Genomic DNA, 11,874 nt, shown 5'->3' with positions numbered 1-11,874 from the left:
TAGTCTTTTCTACTGGATTAAGAGTTGGTAAACTTTTCACACCTTGTGAAACACTACAGTTTCTTTCTGGAACCTCATCTACATCAAGTTTAAACCTACTACTGCCAAAAGTGCTCTGTTGTACTAACAATAAAGAAACCCAAAAAGGCCAGGAGAGGGAGCAAATACATGTAACAACATTTGAACATGTTTCTCATGGCTATATTTCCCCTATAAACTTCTCTGGTCACACAAAAAACACAAGTCACCATACAGTACCTTTCCATCCACTTTGTAGCAATTTTCAGAATTGCACATTTTGATGTTTTTGCCATCTATTCCCTGGAAGACATATAAAACATCTCTTACAAGGTTTGCTTCAGTTATTTCAACAGAGCCTAGAAAGAAAAAACACAAACAAAACCATATCAACCAGTGTTTAGGTTCATTGAGACAATTAGTTTTCATTACAACTTCAAAAAGCTTTTTAGAAGCATAGCCAAAAAATATAAATACAAAGAAATTATACAGCAAATAAATGGTTTCGGTCTTAACAATCTGACAGGAAATCCCAGGATTCCCTTTGCTTGTTTCTCCTGCTGCCTGTGATTCTCTCAAAGAAGTCAGCTTGTACCACACAGGTCATGTTGTATTTTAAACAGCACATCAGCTTCAACTTGTTAACTTGGCTGGTCCAACCATCAGTGCAAGTTGTGTGGCATCATAGTAACTTGATCTTTCTTCGAACAAGCAACTGAAGTTGTTCAACAGGACTTAGAGAATCATCTCTTTGTGCTCAGCTAGGAAAACAACAGTTAACCCAGAAGGAAGAGCTGCTTGTTTGAGATTGTCTGTCAGTCACACATGCCACTGCTAGGTGAGAGGACTGATCCAAAGCAGACTCTTGGCTGCACAACAGTAAAAGTGTACACACTTTTGTTTCTGAAGGTAGCTGTGATGTTTGATTTAGCAAAGCTTCTGCTGTTGTAGCATACAGTTTGTTTCTGGTTCTCACCCCTAGTTAGAGGTGAGATGATGTTTGAGATTTAGGCTAGTTAAAGGAAAAGGAAGATTATTTTTTTTAAAAAAAGGTGCTCTCCAAGCTACTGGAACTACCCCCAACCTCTTCTGGGCAAACCAGTACCATCTGCTTTTGCAACTTCATTTAAGATGTCAGGAATGAAACCATTTTAATGACAACTACCCAGAAACTGAGATGCTAAAACACATTTCTCCAATTTTCACAGCACTCATCCACCCCTTATTTTGCCTCCCCAACAATCCACTTGCCCAGAGTAAAACCAACAAAAAAAAAAAGTCTATTCTTCTTTTGGCAGAAGCAGCCTTCACTTCAAGATGCTGTTTAGAACTCACAGCATTAAGATGTGCCTAAGAGTAGCTTTTCCCTTCTAGGAACTCCGTGAAATGGTGAGAGATGCAAGTGCATGTTTCTTTAACAGGCAAAGAACACAACAGGTTCTTTTCATATTGTTCACATATTGTTACACTCTGTGTAGGTGTAACATTAAGGAAACTCCAAATAAAAGCAACCAATTTTAAAAGAAAAATAATTAGTCAGAAGAACTTCACAGTCATAAAAATACATCTCCTTGGCAATAGCTTTCTGTATTCTGAATGCAGTTCTGTCTCTATTGCTGCATCACTAAGTGACTACATTTTAGACAATTGTCAGTCCTCATCCCCATCCCACAGGAGAACCAGAGCCACAGTCCTCATCCCCATCCCACAGGAGAACCAGAGCCACAGCTGCCTGACTGAACAGGAAGAAGTATTGCTTGTTACAGCAATCAGTAAAACACATTCAGAGGCAGTGCTAAATTTTATATGTTTATATGGGGTTTTTCCCGTATCTGTACTATTAAATGTACCATTTATCTAAGACATATTTACACCACATATATATGCACATACGCATGTGTCCTCTTGCACATCAATGCTCTTGTTCACGAGGTCCTAAGCAGCAAATGCTGCCCCTCAGATACACCAGTGCAGCTCTGGTCCATGAGTTGTCACTCCAAGCTGCAGAGGGTGGCAGACAGGCAATACTGTCGCTTCAAACTGTCTACACTTATTGAAAGAGGAGCTATCTAAAAAACCAAGCCAACCACAAACAAACCAACCAATTAATCTCTTGTTTCTCTTTGCCAGAGTCTCAGCACTGTAGGATGATGACATCTGCCACCAGTTCTCTTATTCAGAAAGGTCTCCCATTTTTAGAGTAGAAAGAGTGGGCTGAAACTCACACAGCTGACACAGAGATCACCTGTTCAACTACTTCTCCTTGGTTACACTTGTGCAAAATCAGACTCCAGGCATCAGCACCAAGATCACAGCTACTTCATCAAGGAAACAACTTAGCAATACTGACTAATTTTTTATTTCTTTCATGATATGTGATGCCACATGCACAAAATAAAACCACTGTAAGCAGTGCTAATTTAAAGGCAAAAACCCAGCTTTAAGAGCTCTACATTCCAGTGCACATTTCTGAGTTTTCAAAGACAGAATAACAAATGGCTGACAGTATTTCAACAGCTCCTTTGCACTGAGCTCTCTTTCTAAGAGTAATGGCATAGAATCATAGGACAATCAGGGCTGGAGGAGACCTCTAAGATCATCGAGTCCAACCATTAACCTGTCACTGCTGGAACCACTAAACCCTAAACCAGATCCTCCAGTGTCACATCCAGATGCCTCTTCAACACTTCCAGGGATGGTGACTCCATCACCTCCTTGGGCAATATTCCAGCATCTTCTGCTCCACAAAAGAATGCTCAAAGCTCACAAGTCACAATCCCTTGATTCTGACAAACACTGCAATGAAGTTGCTCTTTTAGGACCAGAAGACATTATCAACCCAACCACTGCAAAAAAAGAAAGTAACAACCAACCAATGAGCTTGTGGATAAATATCCTGGTCTTGCACCGTGGCTTCTGTCCTTGTATTAAATACATCCTAGACAAACATTTCTCAGATAATCAACATGCTATAAATCTAGTCCCAAATCAGTTAAAAAACTACGGAGGATACAGGTAACTGCAGAAGAAACCAAAACTATCTGAAGCAAATCTATGTCTCACCACTTGTATCCCCTTCTCGCCTGGACCTTGGCACACCACGGGAGACAGTGTTGGAGAAGCCTTTTGAGGTAGTGTTTTGAAGAGAAGGCTGATTTGCAGTGAGTGTCCATGCGAGACGCGAGCCGAGCTGCTGCCGGAGGCAATCCCCAACACCTGGAGCTTGGTAGGATTGTCTGACAGGACAAGAGGAAAATCATCTTTAAAAGCTTTGATCGTTTGGTATATGGAAATTCTGAGAAACGCCCCAGGTTTGAGTTTGGTGGATGTTTTGTTTGTGTGGGTTTTTCTTATGGACGGGAACCTTAAAAACGGTGACAGAACACACAGTCAATTTATTGCTTATTTAAATAATCATGGAATCATAGAATCAGTCAGGTTGGAAAAGACCTCAAAGACCATTAAGTCCAACCCTACCGTGGTTACTAGACCATGGCACCAAGTGCCACATCCAGTCTCAGCCTGGAGAAGAGAAGGTTGTGTAGAGACATCAGAGCACCTTCCAGGAGCAGAAGGGGCTCCAGGGAAGCTGCAGAGGGACTCTGTGTTAGGAGCTGCAGGGACAGGACAAGGGGCAATGGGCACAAATTGAAGGAGAGGAAATTTAGGTTAGAGATTAGGCAGAAGCTTTCCCTGTGAGGGTGGTGAGACACTGGCACAGGTTGCCCAGGGAGGCTGTTGTTCACAGCCAGGTTGGATGAAGCCTTGAGCAACCTGCTCTAGTGAGGAGGTGTCCCTGCCCAGGGCAGGGGGTTGGGACTAGATCATCTCTAAGGTCCATTCCAACCCATAAAATTATATCATTGTATGATTAACAATGGACACACTTGAGCAGGCATTTATGGCTTCATACAGCCATGTGCCAGCACCTGATACTCAGAACTGTTCAGCTAAGGAACTCAGTTTTTCTGCACCTACAGTGGAATTTCCAATGGCATACAAATGGGCAGGGTAGGGAAGGGAAAAAAAACCAACAAAAAAAAGGCAGTGTGTCATCTCAAGTCTTCTCCAAACATATCTGTAAGGCAAAACAGTTAAATTTACCCTGGCAGGAGTGATTGTGGAGTTGGTGTTGGCCCATTTAGGGCATAGAGGCTGATGCTGCTGATCCCACTGCTCCCCATGCTGCAGGAGCTCTGTGCAGACTGTGCACCGCGGTCCTGGTAGTTCAGGGGCAGGGTCTGAGGCCTGGCATAGTAATAAGGGGTGGAGTGAGCATCCCGTGGCAATGCTTGAGCAAAAAGTGTGGCATAACTTGACACCTGAAAAGGAAAGGATTTGAAAAGGGAGGAATGAAAAAGACTTGTAAGTTGCCTGAAGTTACTTAACAGGAGTGTAGTATCAAGAACGCAAAAAGATACCTCAAGAGAATTTTTATGCAAAAAAAAAAGTGGCTGAGAAAATTATAATGACACAAACTAAGTCCCTTACAAGGAGCAAAAGTACTTCAGCTTCTTTTTGCCTGGAAATTGTCATTAGCAAGAGCTGTAAATAGCACTTTGGTGCTAGCATAGGTGCAACTGAAGGAGTAATTTTGCTTTCCTTCCTCCATTTCAAACTCATTAGCACATAACACCAGCAAGCAGAGAACAAACATAAACAACACCCATCTAATTACAGCCACAACTTCCATGTTGCACAGCTCACATGTCTACATTCACTCAGTGTAAGGAAATCACACCAGAAAGTAATGCAGGTACTTGAGTGAAGTGTGTTCTTCCTTTCAGCCTCACACACAAACACCACAAGCACAACCCAAGTCTGGCTCATGATCCCTAATGGCATCCAAATCAAATGACACACATTCACTGTTTCCCAGCAGTAGCAAAAGTCTCCTCACCTACCTTGTTAGACTGTTTACGTGGGTCTTCACTAAGGCTAAGCAGGAGGTAGAGTATTGACCATTTGTTTTTCAAAATGCCCTTGAAAAAAAAAGATGAAGACAAACGAATGAGTTTGGTTTAACTCTCGGCAATAATAGAACTTTTTTTAATTATTCATCCTACTAACATATATTTAAATCTTCCAGACAGGTAAGACCAACTCAGAGCCACATTACTGAGTAAACTGGGAATGGGCAGTGCAGCCTCTGAATTGCCAAGGTGAGGAAATTTCTTCATTGTGTTCAAACCATGAGCTCTCATCTGTTCTGAGAGCAGCAAGTAAGCTCAATTCAAAATTCACAGCTACTAAGAAGGTTTAAACAGAGTTGAACCTTGACCAGAATTCCCACACACTCTCACCATTTAAAACATCTCAGATGAGGATGTTAGCTTAAATTAAATGTGAAGGAGGAAAACTCTTGGTACAATTTTAAACAATTTTAAATTTCCTCTTCACTCTCTTTTACAGGAAGGCTGCAAAAGCAAGGGTTTCAATTCCTGTTACTTTAAATGCCTTTTAAGAGAGCTACAACATTTCTTAGCATGAGATAAGAGACACTATGAGCAGGAAACTTGAAGAATATACAATAGAGTCTCTAGGGACAGACAGACACAAAGATACTGTTTGAGGACTAGAGGAAATGGTCATAAGCCAGGGCAGAGTCAGATTGGATGTGAGGAGAAATGTTTTCCCTGTCAGGGTGTTGAGGCACTGGGATATTGCCCAGGGAGGTGGTGGAGTCACCATCCCTGGAGGTGTTGAAGAGGCATCTGGATCTGACACTGGAGGATCTGGTTTAGGGTTTAGGGGTTCCAGCAGTGACAGGTTAATGGTTGGACTTGATGATCTCAGAGGTCTCCTCCAACCTTGAGGGTTCTATGAATTTCTAATTAATAGCAAAAAAAAAAAAAAAGGAATTTTTAAGTTTTTTCACAAAAACTACAATCAGTTAGGGTTGAAAGGCATCTCTAGAAGTCATGTCATCCAATCCCTCTGCTCAAAGCTGGGTTGCCTACAGCAGGTTGTCTGTTACTGGGTCCACCCAGGTTTTGACTGTCTGCAATGATGGAGACTCCACAACTTTCCTGGGCAAGCTGCATTACATGTATGAATGTGTTCAAGAACATAAAGTGCCAAGAGGATGATCAGACTCTGCTCAGTGGGGGGAAACCAATGAAACACGAGGGAACAGCAAGAACTGATGCCCAGGAAGTTCCACCTGAACATGAGGAAGAACTTCTTTGCTGTGCAGTCACTGAGCACTGCACAAATTTCCCAGAGAGGTCGTGGATTCTCCCTCACTGGAGATAATCCAGACCCATCTGGACACAACCCTGAGCCATGTGCTCTAGGGTGGCCCTGCTGGAGTAGGGAAGTGGGACCAGATGACCACTGTGGTCCCTTCCAGCCTCACTGACTCTGGGATTCTGTTCCAGTAATCAACCATCATCTCTGACAAAACAATGTTGCTCATGCCCTGAGCACTCCCCACAACACCTCTGTATCACCAGAAGGAAGCACGTGTGCTTTCAGTTTCTCCACATTCATTACACTACCTGTGAGCCAAGTTTTCTGTAGAGCTCTGAAAACACAGCAGCATCTGCTTCCCTTCTCTGCCGCACAACTAGTGAAAAAACAGAAACAGAGGTTACAAAATTTGAAGTACCAGAACAGTCATGTCTGAAAATGTCCCCAAGAAAGCCTACTGATGCTGCACTGTTTCATTCTACTTAGCCATACAGCTCTGCCCGTTATCTGCCCTGACAGTTACATCAGAAGTGATGCAACAAAAGGACCTGTTTTTCCCAGGGCAATCAAAATATGCATCTTCTAAACAACTGCCCCTTTAAAATCTACTCTGCCATTCAGCAGGTTTAGGGACTTGGATAACTGAAAGCAGTTCAAGAATTCAATAAAAACTACGTGTAACTTCTCACCAAACTGAGTGTAGTGATTTCTATTTCAGGCAATAAAGGCAAGAAACAAAGGTAATAATGCAACTCACTTCAAATCAAGTAGAACTCCAAGGTCACACAACTTTCATAGATTAAAAAAACCTAATGTAACTGGCGTTGATTGAGACTATAACAGAAGTATTTTCTCAGAGGAAAATCAGCTTCAAACTCAGATTTCTTCAGAAAGGCTGTGTTACATTATAAAGAGCCATGTTTAAAAAACAGGCAGATCAAAAGACCTGAAGAAACCTTAGAGATAAGGACAATAGCTGTGAAATGCTAGAAATGTTCATTAATATAAAAAGCCTCTACTAAGAACACTTGGCCAAGTAAGTCACTTCTCTTGCATGGTATCTCCAAAAGAATGTAAGGCTAGAAGGATATCTCCAGTCCCTTGTTACATGACCACTAACATCAGCCTGCAAGCTGAGGTTGAGGATAAGGAAGAGGAGGGACATAGCCCTCTCCAAAACTCCTGGCATTAGGCCTGAAGAGTACATGCTGTGCTGTCCAGAACTAGCCAAATGTAGGAACTCATCATGCAGAAAGTGTATCGTGTAGATGCCAGTGTTTGGAGCTGCAGCTGAAGGAATTCTGAGGGGCTGGGCTTATTTGCCTATCAGCAAGTCAGGGAACCTCTGTCAGTAAGAACTACTGTACACAAGCAAACAGTTACAACCATTGACCTCTATTATCCTAGTTTAATCTTCCTCACTGAACATTCAAAGCTCAAATCTGAAGCTTTAATTTAATTAGCATCCTTGAAGTAATTGTTCCTGGGCATGCTACTGTACAGCAGACAATCTGCTGAAAGCACCACTTGGCTTTTCAAGAAGAAAAGCATCACATCCCCCTTGGATTCACAGTGTGACACTGGACTCAGAGCAGCACAGAGCACAAAGGAACAGAACTGCAACAGCACTTACAGTCAGGGGCTGGTACTAAGTCTACTGCCGCTCTGTACTAGAGGGAATGGTCATAAACTGAGCCAGGGCAGAGTCAGATTGGATATGAGGAGAAATGTTTTCCCTGTGAGGGTGTTGAGGCACTGGGATATTGCCCAGGGAGGTGATGGAGTCACCATCCCTGGAGATATTTAAGAGGTGTCTGGATGTGGCACTGGAGGATCTGGTTTAGGGTTTAGGGGTTCCAGCAGTGACAGGTTAATGGTTGGACTCGATGACCTTAGAGGTCTCCTCCAGCCTTAGTGGTTCTATGATTCTATAAAGAATATTCCCTAGGGAATTAGTGGAATTTGCATGACAAGATTTTCAGGAGAGAAGCACTAGTAACAGATCAGATACCATCTGTGAGGCAAAGTAGTCCCATTTTATTGTCCCACGTGGTGAGACACTGGCACAGGTTGCCCAGGGAGGCTGTGGCTGCCCCAACCCTGGCAGTGTTCACAGTCAGGTTGGATGAGCCTTGAGCAACCTGGTGTGGTGGGAGGTGTTCCTGCCCAGGGCAGGGGTTGGGACTATATGATCTGTAAGGTCCATTCCAACCCCTAAAATTCTCTGGTTTTCAGAGAAGTTAAACTGATTAAATAACTTCCTGAAGATCTTCCCATTTCTAAGAAAGGAATAAAGATGCACTTACGTTCTTTCTTGATTTTCTCTGCCACAAGAAATTCATCCCGCTCAACAGTGGGAGCAAAATTGCTTCCAATGACCCTCACGGCATACTGGAACTGTTGGGCTGCATCAGCTGAAAGAAAAAATACAAACTCTCTCAGTTCAGCTGAATGCTAAAGCTCTATTAAGACTAATCAATGAGACAGAAATGAGGTTACATTGCTGTATCCGAACCCAGCAGAAATGTACCAGGCTTAGATCTGGTAATGTGATGGTGTAATTCTTAGAGACACTTGTAAGCAGAGGGCAGCAAAGTGCAGTTTATCCAGCTGAGCCACAACCAATGCCACACTTCAAACACACTCACCTGTACACAGTCTGCAAAACAGCTGCACTAAAATTGTGGATAAGCCTTTCCTCTTCTGTGCTGAGGGAAGAGACACTTAGGCCCACCCAGTTATTGCAGAGCATTTGCACACTCAGCTGGCCCTGCCCATCCCACAGACAGAAGTGCTGTGGGACTTGGCCCAGACTCACATAGTTTAGCTCACATGTAAGGAGCAATACAGAGCATTGCATTATTGAAACCAGTGGCAAGGAGAAAGACTTGGGAGTGACAGTGGATGAGTAGCTCAGCATGAGCTGCAGTATGAGCTCAGCCCAGAAAGCCAATGGAATCCTGAGCTGCATCCAAAGGAGTGTGGGCAGCAGGTCAAAGGAGGTGATTCTTCCCCTCTACTCTGCTCTCCTGAGACCCACCTGGAATACTGCACACAGTTCTGATGTCCTCAACATAAGAAGGACATGGAACTGTTGGAGCAAGTCCAGAGGAGGCCACGAAGTGGCTAAAAGCACTGGAGCATCTCCCCTATGAGGACAGGCTGAGGGAGTTGGGGCTGTTCAGCCTGGAGAAGAGAAGGTTCTGTGGAGACCTCAGAGCAACTTTTCAGTATCTGAAGGGGCTACAAGGAGCCGGAGAGGGACTGTGTTAGGAACTGCAATGACAGGACAAGGGGTAATGAGTCCAGACTGAAGGAGGGAAAGTCTTGGCTGGATGTGAGGAAAAAGTTTTTCTCTGTGAGGGTGGTGGCACAGGTCGCCCAGGGAGGCTGTGCGGTGGCTGCCCCAGCCCTGGCAGTGTTCACAGCCAGGTTGGATGAAGCCTTGAGTAACCTGATGTAGTGAGGTGGTGCTTCTGCCCAGGGCAGGGGACTGGGGCTGGATGATCTCTAAGGTCCATTCCAACCCCTAAATTCTATGATCTGCACCCTTCAGCTTGCTCTGCCCAACCCACAGACAGAAGTGCTGTGGGACTTGCCCCAGACTCACACAGTTTAGCTCACATGTAGGAGCAATACAGCCACACTCATCAGGCACTCTCTCACCGGGCACCAAAACTGCACTGGTCTACCTGTGGATCTTGACTCAGACATCAGCTTTTCCCACTCTGCATCTTGGTTTTAGGTTTGGGTTTGTTTCTAAACCAGCTTGCATGGTTTTGCCCTAAGGCTCAAAGCTCCAAGCTATCAGTATCACATCCCGATGCATTGACTGCTCCTTTGTCATGCAATAATTCTGACGTTAATACAGTTGTTGAAACAGTACTGGTTTAGTGCAGGTATCTTTGGGGAAAGTTAACAGTCTGGTGACACCAAGACAGGCCCAGATCAGTATTCATGCCTTGACAGCACAGTTATGTTCCTATTTATTAACCTGAAAATCAATCAAAACCCTACAGACATAGCAAGTGCCCTTACAACATATCAGCTCATTTCTACTCCTTAGATAGAAACAACTGTAATAACACAAGGGGAAAGGTACATAAGACAATGTGTAAATGTCTTTGTCAGCTACTCCAATCCTTTAAGTTCAGAGAAAAAAAGGCATCCAAGCAATTCTGCAGTTTGTCTGTTCTGTATATAACAGTTGTGTGTGCAAATGCATCAGATCCTCACGTGCTTTACTGAGTGAGTCAAGCAGTCAGCTTTCAGAGAAAACTGCAGAGTAACTCAGCCATGCTTCAGCCAAGGGAAAGGCAAGGATACTGGCCAGGACAAATACTGATAAAGGGAACAGAAAAATGAAGTAAGGAAAAGATCACTAGGAACAGAAATAACTTAAGCATTTATCATCTCTTATATTTACTTGTTTTTCACAGAATCACAGAATTTAAGGGTTGGAATGGACCTTAGAGATCATCCAGCCTCAACCCCCTGCCCTGGGCAGGGACACCTCCTCACTACATCAGGTTGCTCAAGGCTTCATCCAGTCTGGCTGTGAACACTGCCAGGGTTGGGGCAGCTACAGCATCCCTGGGCAATCTGTGCCAGTGTCTCACCACCCTCAGAGGAAAAAAACTTTTTTCTCACATCCAACCTACACTTTCCTTCCTTCAGTTCTAACCCATTACCCCTTGTCCTGTCACTGCAGTTCCTAACAGAGTCCCTCTCTGGCTCCTTGTAGGCCCTTCAGATATTGAAAAGTTGCTCTGAGGTCTCCACACAACCTTCTCTTCTCTAGAAAAAAACACACTGGAGAAAATGACCTGGGAAATAGCACGTAGTCAGTTACTGCTTAAACGCATGAAAATCTCCATAAATTTATGGAGAGAAGAAATTTAAAATCACAATGTGCCAGATTCTTTCTGAATGCTCATCTTCTACTGTCGTGTAATATAAATGTCATCCTGGTCCAACCCTACTAGAACACAACTGCAGAATAGCAAACATTAACCAGTTCACACAGAGCAGCATTCCCAACGATCAGAAGAACAGTCTGCTCAGACCAAATCATGAATATTTAACAGTATCTGACAACACTGGCCTGCAGAAGGAGCAAGGGTATTGTTCTACTGCTGAAGAAGAAAATGCCAGTGCCCGGACTACTGTAAGGTCACAAATCTGCATGACTTAAATGCCTCCCAGCAAGAATAGTTCTACTGTTAGACCAAGCAGCTTCTCAATTGCAAAAAGGACTTGAAAAAACAAACACCAAAATTTAACAGTCCAGCTATTGACAGCTTCAACTCAACAGACTAATCAGCTGGGAAGGGTTAAGCACGAGGAAGTATTTCTGAGAAATTCTTAAGTATAATGCAGGTCATTGCAGAGCTCAAGATTTCAAAAAGTATTCTGCCTGGTCAGTTAAAGTCAAATACTGGCACCAAGCTAGCCCAAACAACAGTAAGAGGTTTATCTTCTGTTAATTTCATCAGGCACTGGGATATTGCCCAGGGAGGTGGTGAAGTCACCATCCCTGGAGGTGTTGAAGAGGTGTCTGGATCTGACACTGGAGGATCTGGTTTAGGTTTAGGGGTTGCAGCAGTGACAGGTTAATGGTTGGACTTCATGATCTTAAAGGTCTCCTCCAACCTTGATATTTCT

General features: G+C 43.5%; 1 protein-coding gene across 1 annotated transcript; it reads right to left on the bottom strand.

Annotated features, from left to right (window-relative positions):
* Nucleotides 1-258: 258 nt before the first annotated feature.
* On the bottom strand, nt 259-8,624 carry LOC103805820 (gamma-tubulin complex component 3-like; the record flags this gene model as incomplete). The annotated part of the gene is made up of 6 exons (XM_009078483.1): nt 259-377; nt 3,082-3,254; nt 4,123-4,340; nt 4,923-5,000; nt 6,519-6,586; nt 8,517-8,624. Coding segments are annotated over 6 exons (764 nt in total), but the record flags the coding sequence as incomplete, so codon positions are not given.
* Nucleotides 8,625-11,874: the final 3,250 nt, after the last annotated feature.

The sequence above is a fragment of the Acanthisitta chloris genome, unplaced genomic scaffold (assembly GCF_000695815.1).
Source record: "Acanthisitta chloris isolate BGI_N310 unplaced genomic scaffold, ASM69581v1 scaffold18917, whole genome shotgun sequence".
Lineage (NCBI taxonomy): Eukaryota > Metazoa > Chordata > Aves > Passeriformes > Acanthisittidae > Acanthisitta > Acanthisitta chloris.
This window is presented reverse-complemented; position numbering and strand designations above follow the sequence as displayed.